The sequence below is a fragment of the Gymnogyps californianus genome, chromosome 11 (genome assembly GCF_018139145.2).
Source record: "Gymnogyps californianus isolate 813 chromosome 11, ASM1813914v2, whole genome shotgun sequence".
Lineage (NCBI taxonomy): Eukaryota > Metazoa > Chordata > Aves > Accipitriformes > Cathartidae > Gymnogyps > Gymnogyps californianus.
This window is the reverse complement of record NC_059481.1, coordinates 7,169,590-7,187,913: the sequence shown is the minus strand read 5'-3', so window position 1 is coordinate 7,187,913 and position 18,324 is coordinate 7,169,590. Positions and strand designations below refer to the sequence as shown.

Here is an 18,324-nt window from a genome sequence, read left to right as displayed (position 1 = left end):
GAGCTCCTTTCACCTCCTTATATCTACCTTCAAGTTAATGAAGGTATCGTAGTATCCAGTATCGTAGTATTCCAGTATCGTAGTATCGCTTTAAAGTGCAGCTTTGTATCTTCCCGAACACTTTGATTTCTGTGGACACTGTGCACTATCCCCTCCCTTACACAGACAGTCATCTGACCCCTTAGTAAAATGATTCAAAGAGCTAGACTGCAGAAAAGGCTTTTAGTTGTAAGCTTAACATCTTCAGCGATTGAAACCTGATTTCTCCTCCCATGTGATACTCAGAATTGCTGAATTCTTATTCTGTTGCTGTGCTGCTGGATTTGGAATATAACTAACTTTTTTTAACTACCAGACTTTCTGTTGTGGTTCAGAACAAGATAGATGCATTCCATTTGTTCAGTTCTTAATTATTCACGCAAAAACTTCCTGGCTTTACATTGCAAGAAAAAGGGCATTCTTTAAAAGGTATTTCAGTAAACGTGTGCTCGAATTTTGTTCAACACAGGCAGATGGTGCTACAAGTGATGACCTTGATTTACACGATGACCGCCTTTCTTACCTCTCAGCTCCTGGTAGTGAATATTCTATGTACAGCACGGACAGTAGACACACATCTGATTATGAAGACACAGATACAGAAGGGGGTGCTTATACTGATCAAGAACTGGATGAAACTCTGAATGATGAGGTTGGGACTCCTCCTGAATCTGCTATTACACGTTCTTCTGAACCTGTTAGAGAAGATTCTTCTGGAATGCATCATGAAACTCAAACTTACCCTACTTATGCATCTCAAGCTCAGCCACAGCCAAATCTCAGAATAGATTCTTCAGGATTTAAAACAACTACTTCTCAGCCGGTAAGTAATTTTATACACTGACCACTATACATTTACTTCAGGCTGTAAGTTCTCTTGAACAAGAAATGTGTGTTTATAGACTGCTTACCAGTATTGTGAGTGCATACAAGAGTCTGTCAACAGCAACAATAATGTGTTATAATTGACAATTAGCCTGTCCTATCTGTTTTTAGTGGCTCATTCTGACAGGAGGGGGATTGAAGTACCATTCTACTTTGAGTAAATGTTTTGCTTTTTTAATCTTCAACATAATAAATTTCTGGAAGTGCTAGTGCATGATACTTTCAGTACATTTCATTCTACATCTAGCTGCGTTGATCAAAGCATCATTTAAATTATTTTAATATAAATCAAAAAGTCATACAGTGATTCAATAGCGGTATATTTAAAATATTTTAAACACTTCACAGAAAGCAGAAGCCTCACCTGCAGTCCCTTACCTTTCCCCGTCGCCTGAATCAAACCCTGCAACCTCATCAACCTCTGCAGTAAATGCTAATGTAAACCTAACTAATGTCAAACTGGAGGAGCCTACTGCTGCTCCTTACAACTCTTACCAACCACAAGCGGGCCCCTTAAGAACATCAAGTACTGAGGGAGCTCATATAGTCCTAAGAGATCAAGAGCCATCATCCTTATCGCCGCATATAGATCCAGCAAAGGTACCTGTGCCACATTGTTGCGCTGATTTCCTGCTATACATCAAGCTAGCACATGATCTTTTTGTTTTGCCCTTACTTGGAGAATTCCTTCTAATTTTTTTTCCTATGAGAGATCATGCAGGTTGCAAAAAACCAGTGCATCTGAATTGCTAAGCATCATCTAATGTTTTGTGTGCATGGCTTCAAACTATACACTTTTCACTTCTCAAAAAGATGCCGTTTTTTAAAAAAGGCTGCATTCTGTATTTTGATTTTACTTTTAGTGTGACTTCTAGCTTGTCAAAGTTCTGCTGTTTATTAATGAGGCCTTGAGAAAAATCTGTTATTTCCCTAAAATGACGCTAGATCTTTGTATACTTTAAATCATGCCAAATCCTTGATCGTGAAGATGAATCCAGCTTGTTGGGTGACTTTATATACTTCCTCAGCAATGCTAGAACTAACTTAAATATATAAATCGATTTACTTCCACTCTTCCCGCCCCCTGCAAAAAAGTGTGTGTGGGCCCCCTTCCCCCCAACACCAAACCCCAAAGATGAGATACTATCTCCTTTGTCTTCCCCTTTTAATCTACTTACGTGTTTTTGCTTAAAAATAGGACTGGAAGGGATCTCTTGAATCACCAAATTCAGCTTCCTGTGATTGCAAACAACTGCATCAAATTATTCTGCTTTTAAACAAAACTAAAGCCAATATTTAAAACTTAGGTTTGTTTAAAATACTATATTCAAATGCAGCTGCAGTTACTCTTCATTTTAACTGAAAAGTATTCATCTCTCTTTAACAGGTATACCGAAAGGATCCATATATTAACGAAGAAGTGTCCAGACAAAGCTATGTCTTAAAACAGCCAGCAGTTAATCACCCAGTACAGAGGCAGGAAAGAGACCCAAATCTGATCTATGAATCCCAGGCTCAGTATGCAGAAAAACAACCGAGTAGAGACTATGAACAGTCAACATATAAGTATGATTCTACAAACTATGTAGATCAGTTTTCTCGTGGTTATGACCCTCGCCTACATTATGATGACCGTGTGCCCCCTTATGAGGAGCACTGGGCATATTATGATGAAAAACAGCCCTACAACCAAACAAGAACAGCTTATGAAAACCAGCCTCCTAGGGATCTTGATTCCAGACAAAATATAGAAGAGAGCACAGAACGCAGCTATTATGCAGCACAACCTCGTTTTGAGGAACCCCCTCCAATGAGCTATGATGGCAGACCTCGCTATGAGCATGCACCCAAAAACTTCAGCTTACCGCAAGTGCGATACGAAGACCAACATACTGTTGGTTATGACACACATGGTAGATACAAACAAGAAGCTCAGCCATACCAGTCAGCCATATCTCGATCTCCTGAACCGAAGCAGTACTTTGATCCACATATAAGGGGCTATGAACAAGGTCCTCCTCAAGCTTATAATGCTAAAGCTGGACAATATGAGCCTTCTCATAGCACTTCAGGTGTTTCTCTTCCTCCTCCCCCTTCATCACAAACCAAACCAGAAGTTTTGCCTTCTAACAGTAAACCACTGCCTACACCGCCATCTCTAGCAGAGGAAGAAGAAGATCCAGCCATGAAACCACAGTCTGTCCGAAGTAGGGTTAAGATATTTGAAAGAAGAAGATCACCATCTTTGGAAAAAATGAAGGACCCAAGTGATACATCAGCTGTCAAGGTAAGTCATTTAAGTTTTTTAATTCCTGCTTTTTGTTAATGAAACTACATTGCAAGAAGTAAAATACTGTCTTGGAAAGAAAGCTTTACTGCTTGTGGAATAGCCTCTTAGCAACCTAACTGCAGTATGTTTTAAAGCAGAAACTGAAAACTTTTATGAAAACACTGAAGGGGATCTTGCCATGCTGAAAAGTCCTCTAATTCATCTTTCACTAGTATTTAGTTCTGTTTTTCCTTTTGGGCGAAGGGGAGGGCAGTCTTAGTTTTCTTACTCAAAGTGCTGTATCTTTCTAAATCTTAGAATCTAAGAGAATATGCTGTGCTTTTCTTTACAGCCTCCAGAACTAGCACCTAAGCCTACACTCACAACTGTGGCTGGTCCAAAACCAACGTCTCAAAGCCAGTATGAACATGACAAAACAACTTACAGGTAGATGCACAACTTATTGATTAAATTTAGCTTTCAATATGAGATTAGAATATTCAGAAAACACATCTTAGTGGTTCAAATTGGAAAATGCAGAGTGGTTGGAGTGTGTCAGTATGATTTCTGTGTCAATAGTAAGGCAGGGCATAAAGTCAGTTCTCATGGACATGATTGCTGGCAAGTGGGGGAAGGACACTATGGTTTTTCAGCATTTTTGAGGAAGAAACTTAGCCAATATCTCCATCATACTTTTTTCTGTGTTTAATTGAGATAATTAGAAAGTTAAAACAAAAGGGAAATAAGATTTTCTTTTTTTATGCTATGTCACAGCTATCTAATTTCCATACAATATAGGTTAAAAAGGCAAGGTGTGCAATTATAAGAATTACATTTCGGTTGCTGTATTACTAGCTGGGTTATAAAATAGAATTTTAATTCGAGTACTTATGCTTGTTCAACTGCGTATGGCAACTGTATATTATCATTCTTGGTTAGGGCCCCAGAACCACAGAGACCTCAAGTGAAGCCACCTGAAGATATTGTGCGTTCAAATCATTATGATCCTGAAGAAGATGAAGAGTATTATCGAAAGCAGCTCTCATACTTTGATCGCAGGAGTTTTGAAAATAAGCCATCTGCGCAGGTTCCTGCCAGCCATCATTCTGAGCCCACTAAACCAATACATTCGCAGAATCAGCTGAATTTCACCAGTTATTCGAAGTAAGTTTGGGGGATTTCTTTTTTTAATTTGAAAAAGGCAGGAGGCATATAGGACTAAAACAGAAATTCTGCCTCTAACAATGGAATTCCAGGGGTTTATGGTATCTAACTGAAATTATTCATGAAGTCAATTTCTCTGTTTAGATGTAGTTTTAGTTTGAAAACATGTAACTGCATAACTTTTTATTTTGGTAAATGAAATGAATAATTTTTGTAGGTTTCAGGACCTTTAACATGTTACTTTTGCTTACCACTTACTAACAGAAAGTAACAAAGTATTTCCTTAGTCTGTCTAACACTGAGTGCTTAAACATCTTTCAAAGCAAAGGGTTTTGGTTTATTCCAGTTCTGCATGCATTTATTCTGCAGACAGGCTTGTACACATTAGCCATGTTTGACATTAGGAAATTGAGCCTTTAGGGAATATTGCTGAGGCCAGAATTTAATCTGTTGATGGAAACATCTGTTTCCTGTATTGTTCTGCTTCCTTGATTTGGAACATTTTGATACAGAAATTGTGTGAAAGCTCATACACAGATTTAGCTCAGGTAAAGAACTGGCTGTCTTGGAGGATACTTATGCAAACTTTGTGAATACTCCCCACAGCTACCTAAATTTCCAAAATTTGTTTTGATTCAAACCATAGCAATGTGGTTGTAGCTGTTACTGTGAAAAGCTATCTTGGCTTACTGCATGCAGGCTGAAAATTGGGTATTTTTGAAGGCTTTGGTTGCATTCTTGCTTGAAATCTGGACTATTCAGGTTAAGCTGAAAATCTGGCAACCTTAATGTAAATGAGATCTTTAGAGTGAAATAACAAACTAGCTTGTTGAAGTTTTATGGTGTTACGTGTATAGTGAAAGCTGTCTTTCATGTACTTGATACACGGTGTTCTAGTGCTTGTCTTAAAGGATTAGAGCTAGGGCTCAGGAATCCTGTTCTTATTTGTATAATATTGTCTATGATCTCCAATGTCTTCCTCTGGGAACTGAGAATATTGGAATCTTTCCAAAAGCTTGATAGGTTTTAAAAGATTCACCTTTTTTCTATTCAAGAAGTCTACATATGGTAACTATTTCTTATTTTACTTTTTTATATGCTAAGGAAGGAATGTGTATAGTAATCTATAACCAGTTCTGATTCTGTCAAGGATGTTCTTTATCCTTCCTTTTCATTTGCCCTGTGTCTTTTGATGGAAAGGTGGGAGCATATCTGTCCTGCTCTCTGGGCGTCATAGGAAGAGACCTAAAAAAAAAAGAAAAAAAAAAAAAAAAGCCTTGGCTGGCCTCATAATGCATTGCGGTACCTTTCAGAATTATGTTCCCACATATAAAAAGCAATGTTACCCATAGATCGTCCATTTTGATCTGTAGGCATGGACTGTGTTGCCATCGTAAATGCAAGTAATGCTTTGGGAGAAACGTTGTAAGCTTTTATCAATTAATTGTGAAGATTGTAAAATTCTTCAGACGGAGAGTATTGTAAGCTTTCGTTGTACCTTTGTTATCCTCTGCAGTGTTGTCACGCTGAAAAACATGAGAAATACACACAACTTGAATTTCTGCTGCAGAACAGCTAATAGTTGAGAGAGATTGTTCCATACTTCTACCTACCACTTCTGTCTGCCATGACACTTCCCTTCCTTGGCTGCTCAGTTCTGGTTTTGTTTTGATTGTGAATTAGTGTATAACTTCAGGGCTTGTACTTATGGGAAGGTGACATCTTACTGCCACAGAGGAATAAGATAATACTGTTTTTAAGGCTGATAGTTTCATAAGTCAGGGGACAAAAATGTGTTTTTTTCTTTATGAAAGAATGTAACCCTTAACAGGAAGGGACAGACATGGGAAAGAAAATTTACCCGGGGTAGTCCAGTGCAAATAGACTAAAATATTTATGGAAGTAAGCGGAAAGAGATAAACAAGATCACTACTCAGTTGGACAGTACTGCCTCTAGAGGCATACTGCAATGTTCTTGTGTGGAAACACAAAACAACTGCTGTCTTGGGAAAGCATTCATATTTAGGACTCTCCTTTCACCAGCTTCCAGTTTGTACCTTGTTACTTGCTTGTTATTCATCTTCTTTTTTCCAGTGAATTTATATGGTAATTGCTATTCTGTGAATAAACTCTTCTAAAAATAAACAGGACTAAATTTGGATGATACAGGAACTGTTGATTATGCAATCTCTTGCTCCTGCATAGTCCATATAATGTATTCTGGGTACAGAGGACAGATTTTATTTATTCATGAGCAATAGCTACAACTTTTTCAGGTTTAAATATTAATGTTAAACATCAAATTATGTAAAGTTCTTTGCCACTGAGTAAGTATTGTGAAAGTACATATTTTTCCCATTATGTGTGTACGAATCAGTTTACTCTTTTAATTTGTTGGGGTTTCATTTGCATCGTTTAGGAAAGTTATGTCATTACTGAAGCTGCTTTGTATGGGTAATGCCATATCTACATGTTACAGTTGTCAGTAACTGGAGAATAAGGGATGGTTTCTCTTGATGTGAGAAAACAGAACTTGTAAATGGACATGTTTCAGTGGATCTACTTGGAGCAGTTTATGAGGCTGCTACCCCTGTGGCTGAGTAGTGGATTTGTTCCTGCTTGATTCAGTGTAGTTACCTGCAATAGCTTGACACGCTGCAGAATGAGGTAGCTTATAAGTTTTGTATTGAGTAGGCTTAAGGGTACTCACATGATCAGTTACAGCCTCACCTGAGGAGGCAGTAAGGAACAGTGTCCTGTGTTAACTTCTTAAACTGCTCTAGCCGAGCTCTTATGTGTCTCTTATAGAATTGGAGCTTTTTGAATGGGAACTGAAGATCAGCAATGCAGTTTGATAAGTTTTCTGTTGTGCACAGAGGCTTATAAGCTGTTGCCCAGTGGTTCATTCTAGTGGTTCATTTCTGTTTCTTTTCAAATTAAAGTAGTGGTCTTGTAACAAAAATGAAGTGGGAAACAGCTTAGAAAACAACACATCAATAATTAGAGGAACTTCATTTATACACTCACAAGTTGTAAGCAAGCATTTTGCTGTGGACCACTTTCATTGCATACAGGTTCTGAACAATGTGCTTGAGATTGTGGCTGACCCTTGGTCAGGAGCCTATGACAGAAGAATGTGCTTCATACTAAGTACAACGTTGTGCTGCTTGTGTTTGTGTAGTCACGGTTCTCTCTTCTGCTCCCTCCATCAAAATGTACTACCTTTCCCCATATTTTAATTCCTCACAAAGCTGGCAAGCAGTTCTGATTAGGTGTGGAGTGTGTTGGGTTTTTTCTGTGGGACTTTTGCAGTGCTCCCCTCCCCTGGTTAATATTCCCCTCTGGGAAGCAGTGATTTCAGGTGGGCAGTTTTCTGAGAAAGCAGCTACTACCCACCTGGAATAAAGACAGCAGTGAATGAGCATGCAGTAATAACTTCTGTTGTTGGATGAATGGCTTTATATAAAATCAGTGGGAACGGAAGCTTATACAGCAGATCTAAAATGATTTTTTTTTTTTTCCTGGCAACACTGATTTTTAGATACACATTCATACAGATGCTGCTTAGCTCACTGAGCATCATAGTCATGTGGTCATTGAGCAGACTTTCAAAAGTTGATCAGCCCTTTTCTTAGTTTCATAACGTACTCCTCTGAAGCAGTAAGGCTGCTGGTGTCTAAAATGCCTGTTACATTTTTATGAGCATACAGAAAGTGAAGGGATGAGGGAAAGCTGTCCTACTGTAAAATGTATTTTCTTGTAACATATAAGCAAGATACGTGTTAAAAATAAAGAGAAGGTCATCAGTATACTTATGGTTTTCTGTCTCTCCTGGTATTCATAAGCAGTTGTTCTAAGACATCCTTTTAGGAGTTGTTGAACACAATCAGAAGCATTTTATGGTGTGGGCTCTGCTATTGGATGAGCTGATAGTGCTATAGAAACATTTGTTATAAATGTACCCACAGTACATGATCTGCAATACAAAAACATCATCATTCTGTGTATGTTAAGACTGAAGAAATTAATGCAAATTGAACCATAAGTGAGAGACTGTTAGAATATGGGATTTATCTTTTGCTCATTTTTTTCAATATATTGAATAACTTTGTTCATACAGATTGTAACAAGTGGCTTAGTGTAATGTCATTCTTACTTTCAATATCTGTCAATTTGAGATCTTGACCACCTCCGAACTCACTGACAAAATCTCATATTAAATATAGTAGGTGATCATTGTACACATGCATACAATAAGGGTCCTATCAGAAACATCACTGTTAAAAGTAGTGTCTCTTTGTTTCACTGCTAGGACTAACATAAAAAGTGTGAAGAAATAATATGCTCAAGATAGAATGACTATTTTCTTTCATTCTTCTATTGCTCTTTGCTTTGCCATCACCTAGATTTCTTGGCTCTTACACTAGCTATGACTACTTGAAAAGGAGCATCAAGTGGTAAGACTGTTGTTGATGTGAGGATGTTTTCAGGTGTCCTCTCACTGTTACATTTCATCACAGGCATTATGTGCACTTAAAATTTTAAACACACAAATTCTGAAACTAAGTGCAATATGTTGTAGTCCAAAATTACAGGTACTTGTGAAATCAATAATTTCCTGAAATAAACTTGTGGAGAAATATTTTTAGTATAAGAAAAATGTTTTGAAAATAAGATTTTAAAGTTATCTACGCTATGCACATAAAGCTAGTGAAGCTTAAGCTGATTACATTTCTAATTAAGATGGCATTGTTCAAATACTCGGTGTATTTAGAGAAGTTGTACTAGAATCCATTGTCCTATTGGCTAATTATGCTTTTCAAAAACAACCCACCCACCCCCCAAAAAAGTGGATTTATATCTTTATTTTGAAGACCTGCTAAATTAGAGAGCACTTTTTCATTGAAATTATCCCAAATGAAATTGAAAAATGAAGATCTTGTAGGCAATTATGCAAATACACCTGAAATGTCATCTGCCTTTTGTTTGCCATGGTTTGTGTTACTAATCTTCTTTTAAAGATTCAATGTTGTCTTAATCTCTTGTGCTTATCAATAAATGTTTTTATACTTGAGACAATATATTAAAGAAAATCATGTTTTAATGTTTATAGGAAGAGATGGAAATCAGGTGATCGTAGAAGAAAAAAGTAACAGTGAATGCAGGAGCTCAGAGCCCTGAGGAAACTGAACAGTCAAATGTTTTTTGTTTTTTTTTTTTTTTCTTTTATTTCAACAGGGGGAAACCAGCTGATACTGAATCAATGGATAGGCCTGTTGGGGAAAAACGCTATGAGCCAATCCCTCAAGTTACAACTCCTCCTCCTGCTCCTTCAGTCCAGTATACACAACCTCAGTCAATTAATAGTCCTGTCCTGTCTCTCCCAGCACATCACAAGCCTGCACTTTCTGAAGGTGAGCAGTTGGAAAGCTAACCTGTCTCATGTGGTAACAAGTATCACTTGTCAGGTGCTTTTGTGGTTGCTTCAGCATGTCTACACTGGTAATGATGTTGTTCTCTAACTGAAACTTGGAAAAATTATTAGTGAAAATAGCTTTTTGCTATAGTGAGATTGAGTTTTTTGAAATGATTTGGTGCTCCTGTCTGAAACTGTCGATCCTGTCCAGGTGTTAATAGTGACTGTAACTCTCTCTTCCATATTGAGTAGTCTCAGCAAAGATGAAGTAAAATTTCCAGTACTTAAAAAAACGTACCTCTCTATGCTTTAGGCCGGAATTCTTTAGGCATGAGTAGTGGTTGTAGGCTTCTAAAAACAGAAGAAAAAGTTGTTTTCACTTTCACATTGAGAGGATTGCCCAGTCCAACTGAATTTTCCAGTTTGTGCAAGTGTGTGATAGTATGTCAATACTGGTTTTCTTTTTTTTATAGTATGAATCAGTCTAACCTTTTTATTGAAAGGTCGTACCGTTGTATCTAACATATCTGTTTAATGAAACATTAGATAACTTGCCTGAACATACAGACAGGTGATCTAAGAGAGCTAAGCTGAACCTATATGTATTTTATATAGTAGATTAAGAATTGACTGAAGTGTATTCTTATGCCATAGTGTATGTGACTAGAAATTTCTGATGGCTACTGATGAGTTGTGGTATTTTTATTTGCGTTGCAGTTAACTCTGTGTCTGATCCTCCTCCACCTCAGAATAAGCCAGCAATTTTCAGATCCTCTAGAGAGGACACTGTGCAGTCCACTTTTTATCCTCAGAAAAGCTTCCCTGACAAAGGCCCCGTTAATGGAACTGAACAGATTCAGAAAACAGTCACCCCTTCTTACAACCGCTTTACAACGAAACCTTATACTAGTGCTGCAAGGCCCTTTGAGCGCAAGTTTGAAAGTCCTAAATTCAACCATAATCTCTTGCCAAATGAAGCTCAACATAAATCAGAGTTGCCATCAAAATCTCCAAATTCTCCTCAACCAATTTTGAAAGCACACAGCTCATCGCAGCCTCCTGAGTTTGATAGTGGAATGGATACCTTTGCTGTACAGGCTGACAAGCCTAAATATCAACCAAATAACGTTAATGCTGTGCCTAAAGCCATTCCTGTAAGGTAAGCTGCTACTTTTTTCTTTCCTTTAGTATATCTATAAGAGTTCATCTGTGAAACCTGTGAAAAATACAGCTGTGTTTTTGCTGCTGTGCTTCCAATTTCTGTTGATGTTATAGTTGAAAGATTGATACTATGATTCTAAAATTCTACCGAAGGGCATTGAAGAGCATTTGGATAGATACATAGTATGTCCTATGTCCCTGTATCATCTTGCATCCTGTTATTAGAAAGTGGCATGGCTTTTTTCTCATAATTATAAATGTTCTGGTAGATAGTAATCATTTGTCCTCTCACTTTTTCTAGAAGATGGAATTAATTTCTAAGGATAACTGTTGCACCAAATTGTATTCATTCTGTGTTCTTAGAGAGACACCTCATGGTACACATGTGTAAAGGATATTTTAAAAATACTTGTAAAAAGAGAAAGTAACTTTAGTAGTTTCGTATTGATTCTCTTTACTATGAGACAAAACAAAAACTGCTTAAAAGCAGCTTGTGCTTGCTTAATATGCTTTAACTATAAGAATTATATCAAAAGCAACGGACAGTACTACAATCTTAAGAATTTAACAAGTCAGCAAATAGCTTTTCACTAATATTTGCAGAACAGCATTTTATTTTACTTTGATTTCAAAATAATAATGTATGAACTAGACTTGAAACCTTGCTTGATGTTTCAGTAACTCGGAAATGTAATAAAGAATGAATCCTATTTGTTCTTAAGCACCTGGGAAATGTTTTGATGCTCTATAGTTTTGTAGACTGCTAGAAATTTTGAAATTACTGGTTCTTTGAGTGAAATTCTTAGAAATTGATCTGAAATCTACTCAAACTAGCCATTTGATAGTGCTATATGTTTCTCTAGTTATATCCTGGCAACCTGGAAAAAATTATGTGGGTGGTTTGGTTTGTGTGGGTTTTTTTGTTGTTTTTTTTTTTTTACAGGCTTTGTTTTCAATCTATATCTGAATAGAAGGGTTTGGTGTGGCTTGAATAAGAATTATTACTCCTTATGGTATTAAAGTCATAATGGAGTTTTGGTAGGAAAAAGAAACTTTCAGATGTTAATTATATTTAGTTTTACTAAGCTGAAGTGTGTAACTGGGTCAGGCTCTTTCTGTATAATCCCAGAAGCGGGCATTTGAAAACGCAAGATTCAAGTGGTCCAAATGCTTGCTTTAACCACTTTCTGAACATTTTCAGAGCCTATGGGCTTTGGTGGGGGGTTTTTTGTGAAAATATTCTCTTCTCATGGCAGAACTTGGAACTACTTTCATCTTAGTTGTCCTGCACAATCGAGTGAGACACACATGTAATGTTTTCCTAAAGTCAGTGCTATCCTACTCTAGGCTGTGCTCTGCTAAAATGTTAGAGGAAAGTGTGCCACTGACTTTCAGGAAGAAAATATTGATAAAACTGCTAGGCTTTCTGTCTTTTATATTCAGCCCTTCAGCACTTGAGGATGAGGAGGAAGAAGATGGACACACTGTTGTAGCCACAGCAAGAGGTGTATTTAACAGCAATGGTGGTGTATTGAGCTCTATAGAGACTGGAGTTAGTATTATTATACCACAAGGAGCCATTCCAGAGGGAATAGAGCAAGAAATATATTTCAAAGTCTGCAGAGACAACAGTATACTTCCACCTTTGGACAAAGAGAAAGGTAAGAGCTGGCACTGTACAGTGTTCTGTTATTTAATACAATTGTTTTCTAACAACAGCAAAATAGAATATGAAAATACCTTAATATGCTTCAATGTATAACATATTTCTGTATGAAGATACAGAGTATACATCTCACAAGGGAAGCAATATTCTGCTTAATATTGAAAGTTGCAAGCAAGATGGAGGCCCTGAATTATAACTTGAGAATATTTAATTTGTACACTGATTTAAAACTTACCTAGTGCACTAAAGGTTCTAAATTCTTTTTTTAAGAATCTTTGAAATTGTAGATTCCCTCACAAAGTGCAGGGATTTATTCTAGGCGTTCGTATTAGAAATATTTATTCACCTCAGTTAGGACCAAAAGAATTATAAAGCACACGATTTAAACTAATATGACTTGAGTTAAATACTTGGAATTTACTTAAATGCTTGAAAATATTCAGCATTTTAATTTTTTTTCAATTTCTCTAAAGAAAACAGCTTCACAGTTTAAAAAATATTCTAACTATACAAATAAAAGTATATTCCTGACTGTCTTATTAATAAGGGTTCAGTAGTGTGTATCGTAGTTGAGCAATCTCTTCATAATAAGTCTGTCTTTCATACCACTGACATGTCTGAAAATGCATGTACACTGGACTAGATTCCTAATTTCTTCAAGTCAAGAAACTAAAGGGGTGAATTGCATAAATTTGCAGTTAGTGTTACTTGCAATCTGCAGTTACGTTGAATCTTTATAAACCAAACATAGCATGTTCCTCAGCTGAATAATCTTACGTTAACATTTGGAGTTTTAAACTGAAAATAGACCTATATGTTTGTATGCTTTATCTTTTGACTGTTAGGATAAGGGTCATAGGCTCTTGAGCTGCTGAAGGTTTTATTCATCCCAGTGTGCCATAAGTTCATACAAGCAGAACATTGCAGTTGTCGTGCAAATAAGGCTACTTACAGATTTGGGGATTTGTTTCTTTTGATGCACCTGCATAGAAATTAGTGGCAAAAAAAAAAATCCCAACATGATTTAATCATCGGACTTGTTTATCCTTTTTCATTTTGAGATTGTGATATGTTCCATTGAGAAGTCACTTGAGCGCTCTGAAAGAGACTATGAGAACCAATCTTGCTAAGTGCTGTTCTTTACTGACAGGTCAAAATGCTTATATTTTTCTCTAAAACTAAGTTGCTGAGTAGCTCTGCAATGTAATGATGTAATACTTTGAACCTATTTCAAGAAGAATCAGTAACAGGTTTTTCCTTCTGTTAACTATAGGTGAAACACTTCTTAGCCCCTTGGTAATGTGTGGGCCTCATGGACTAAAATTCCTGAAGCCAGTGGAGCTGCGCCTGCCACATTGTGCGTCTATGACCCCTGATGGTTGGTCTTTTGCTCTAAAATCCTCCGACTCCTCGTCGGGTATGCTGTCCTCCCTCTGTCCTTTTGGGGCTTTTGGGTGCTATCGTATAACTTAAGTTGATTTGGCTAAAGGTGATGCTGTGTAATATAAAGAACTCAATCATTGTATTTGTGTCAAACTCTCCCATTTCACTTTCATTACAAATGTCTTTCTTACATTTACTCATGGTGCAAATTCATAGCTAAAACCATGATAGCAGAAAAAGAGTAATATCTTTAGTCTGTTAAATATTATCGTATTTTTCTATTGTCTTCTTTCTTGAGGACTGCTACAGCTGAATACACTTGAAATGATAGTCGCACTAAAATTGAGAGGAAATGATTATGTACCTCTGGCCTTTGTAACATAACTGGTGTTTGTCTGTTGCTTAATTAACCATATAGGACTCTGGCAAATCTTAACAATCTGCATGCTCATAAATCATGATTTAATGCTTGTTAACTGTTTCCACGTGTGCAAGTTGATGCTAACAATTGGGTCATTTAAGAAAACTGTAGTGTTCAGTAAAAGCATTTAAGTCATTCTAACGTAGCTGGATTTTCCACAAGACTTTTCTTGCTTGCTTCTGCCTATTTCTCCTCTACTGCCTTTTACCCAGAAGTTTCTGGTTGATAGTAGAAGTTGCAGCTAGGTTGCAATTTTATTTACCTGTTCATTTTTACCTCACTGTGGCTTTCTGGGAAGAGGGTGAGGATGTATTGGCTGAAATTGTCAGTGAGGAGCCTCATTGAGAATTCTGGGCAAGTTTCAAGCAATTTCATGAAATGGCTGTGAGGTTACAGAGATTTAAAAAGGAATGTTTGCACATCTGAGGAAAAAGTCTTAAGGTTTTATTCAGCTACCTTCAAAATTTATGGTGGAAGGTTCAAACCATTATGTGTACATATGATCTAAGTAATGACTGAATGATGTACTTCTGTATACAGCATTTAAGCCACCATGTATGCATATCTTCCGTCACTGATGTATCTATCACTGTCAACACCAAAGCACTGATGCTTTGAAAGATTGAAGCATCACTCCCCTCGATGGGGATTCAATAACCTAGAGGTATTAATGGCAATAATTTTTAGTTGTTTTTTATAAGCTATTATATGCATGTGTTGCATGCATCTGTTTAACAATGTGTGTATACATGGCAGTGTTAAAACATGGACTCATAAATGAAAGGGTCCCAAAAGATATGACAACTATGTACAAAAATGACACAACACTTCCTTTGTAACTAATAGCACCTGTTCATGAACTTACTTGAAGTGAAGGGAGAGGACTCAAATGATCTAAACAATAACTGAAGTTACTGAGACATTTTTCTCCCTTTCCAAAGTGGGATGTGTGTGTGTGTGCATGTGTGGGTGAGAGCAAGAGCGTGTATATTTAAACCCTAACACTTTCTGTACTGTAAATATAACACCACATTCTGTTAATCTGAAATGGGATGTATATCATAACATTGCTCTTTTGAGACAAACTTTAAAATTAGGCAATTCTGTCTTATGATATGTAAGTAGACCATACTGTGTCTTAAATAAATAATTGTTTTCTCTCTTTCTAAATTAGTTGGTTATGGGACTCTGATTTTTGAGGTGGCTTTATAATAACAGTTTATACAATTCTGGGTTTTTTCTCTCTTCAGTCGTCTGCTCTACCTCATCTTTTCTCAATGTATCCATGTTCTGTCTTAAAAGTGACATTCATTTGCACTTACTAACATCCTTTCTGCCACGTTTAAGCCTCATATATTGATATTTTACTGTTAAATCCCTTCAAAAGCTTGAATGATTCTGGTGTTAAAACTGACTGGGGAAAAAAGTTGCCTTTTATGGCCACGCCTATTGAATGTATTAGTAAAAAATACTGAAGGATTTTTTTTTTTGCAAAGCAGTTGTATGTAAGTATGGGAAAAACATCCTCAACAGCTAGAAGTTGCACTGGCTACAGTTGAATCCTTACTATGTATTTAGGAGGAAAGGTTGGAAAAAAGTCTGCCATTGTCTCATGTGCAAGACTAGGACCTGGTTGTCCTACAGTCCCGTTTTACCCTTCTCCTAATATATTTGATTATGTGAGTCTTGAATGGAATTCCCTGCATCTATAAAATGAAAAATTCTCCAGCCTTATTGAGCTTCTTGACTAAAATAAGTACTCGGCTGGTTGCAGTAAGCTTGTTTGCATTCTCTAACTGTACACAGGCCACTTGTATTCTTTGTCCCTACATCAGATGTTGCCATCACTCAGTGCGTTGTGTATTTCATTTTGTTTTCATGAGTTCTTCAAGAAAATTATGTGAATTTACATCAGTCTCATTTAATACAGACGTGTCAGGTGTTTGTAGTCTGTGTGACTGGGTTCTCTAACTTGTTGCACATTTCTCAAGGCAGATCTGCTTTGGCCAAGCTATTTAATGTCACTTATCTGGAAAGCTTAAGAGAACTTCAGTGCATTTTTCACTGTTCTGCCATAGTGGGATGATGACACTTCTTGTGTAGTGGTAGCATTTAGTAGTGGGTTTAGGTGGGTAAATGAAGAATACTTTCTCCAGTTGAAAGAGACAATTGACTGTGCAGAGGGAATGTGACCTTTGTCTGGTGAGATGGCAGCTGATGACTTTCCCTTGTAACAGAATGTTACACAGGACCTTTGACCATGAGTAGATAAGATCTTGTTGTAAAGATTTTTAAGTATGTACCAGTTAACTAGAATCCCTTTTAGAATGTCAGCATTTCAGGCTTTTAAATGAGTATACTGGATGTAGCTGCCAAATGACTACAATCCTGTCTACAATAATTTTCATAATAGAAAATAAAATTACTAATGTGTTAGTGTTTAGTTACAACATAACTTCTGATTTGACTCATCTGTGTTCAGAACTGTTCCAAGAAACTTCAAATGCATCCTACCCATATTAGCTATTGAAATGTCTTGGTTTTTCTGGCAATTTAGGAAAGAGCCAGTGAATACCTGATTCACTGTTAACACTTCTCAAATGGAAAGCACTATGTTGGTGCTGTAGAGTAGAATGACTTATATTTAAAAATTCCTGAGTGCCACAGCATCTGTTTTGAACAACTGATCTATCCTACATTATATGAAAATAAAGGGTTAATTTTTTATTAACATACTGCAGGTTTAAAAAAAAAAACCAACCACAAACAGGTGTTTATTCAGAACTTAAAAGCTCCTGCCCAAAAGCTTGGTTGTTTCAAGATGTACACTGTTTGACAGCGGATACTAAACACCAGCATTGTGTTTTCCTCCCACAGGTGACCCCAAAACCTGGCAGAACAAGTCTCTTCCCGGGGATCCAAACTATCTTGTTGGAGCAAACTGTGTCTCAGTCCTAATTGACCACTTCTAAATACTAAGTTAGCTGACTAAATAATGTGAAACTGAGATGGACCTTACATGTAAACTGAACCACTCTATCAAGTATTAACTGTTCTATAAGTGATAATGGATCTTAGTGTTTAAGCGTCTTGCTTTAACTAACAATGGTTTAGCAAGTACACTCTTTGAACCATGGTCACAATACATGCCACAAGCAGGGAGTGTACAGTGGGAACAAGGTAGGGTTTTTGCAGGTTCTGTATGCTTTGGTTTGGTTGTTCTTTGGTTTTTGTTTTGTTTCCTTTTTTGTGTTTTTTTTTTTTTTAAAGGACACTACTAGTATTTCATTGTTTAAAATCTGAAAGTACCAATGGAATTATATTCAGAGGAACTGAATTTGGTTCATACTCCACTGGTGAAAACACAGAATTTGGCCTACGTTTTTATGACTCTGTAACTCAAAAGACTACATTTTGGTCTCTAGTTTTTTAAATGACTTTCGGTGTACATGTCCAATGAAATGGTAGTCAGCTTGGGGTAGCACAGTTTAGATGTTTTCCTCTGCTGAGAGGCTAATGCAAACACATCTTACTGTATGTGGAAACATTGTCATGAGAACGGGGGGGAGTGGGAAAAGCATGTGGGATGACTATGGTTCAGTTGCCTCTGTGGATTTGTAAATTAACCACATTATTACAGACCTATTAACCAGCAGGGATGCCTTACCCTCATTTTTTTAATAGTCTTAGCTCTCATAGTTCTCTGTATTAAGTTTGTATGGCTTTTGTGCTTATCTAGATAATATATCATGAGAGACTGGGGAAAGAGGAGGGGGGGGGAAACACAATGTGAGTTTGGTTTAGAGAATGAGTATTGTTTGTGTTCATCAGCCAGAAGAGAACCAGAAGAAAATGATGGTATGTTTTCTGCTATGCATTTGAAAATTTATAGATGTTATAGACTGCTTGTATATAATGCG

General features: G+C 36.9%; 1 protein-coding gene across 2 annotated transcripts in view; it reads left to right on the top strand.

Annotated features, from left to right (window-relative positions):
• TJP1 (tight junction protein 1) overlaps window positions 1-18,172 on the top strand; it is a 165,062-nt gene extending 146,890 nt beyond the window's left edge. Inside the window, exons 20-29 of one of the 2 annotated variants that reach the window (XM_050903692.1) lie at window positions 509-862; window positions 1,273-1,524; window positions 2,312-3,211; window positions 3,546-3,640; window positions 4,133-4,357; window positions 9,596-9,778; window positions 10,465-10,932; window positions 12,378-12,595; window positions 13,874-13,957; window positions 17,282-18,172. In XM_050903692.1, the coding sequence (XP_050759649.1) occupies window positions 509-862; window positions 1,273-1,524; window positions 2,312-3,211; window positions 3,546-3,640; window positions 4,133-4,357; window positions 9,596-9,778; window positions 10,465-10,932; window positions 12,378-12,595; window positions 13,874-13,957; window positions 17,282-17,376 (2,874 nt within the window). In that variant the 3' untranslated portion in view covers window positions 17,377-18,172. Of the gene's footprint in view, window positions 1-508; window positions 863-1,272; window positions 1,525-2,311; window positions 3,212-3,545; window positions 3,641-4,132; window positions 4,358-9,595; window positions 9,779-10,464; window positions 10,933-12,377; window positions 12,596-13,873; window positions 14,018-17,281 lie in introns of both variants that reach the window. The other variant, XM_050903691.1, reaches the window with a different exon arrangement.
• The last annotated feature ends 152 nt before the right edge of the window (window positions 18,173-18,324 follow it).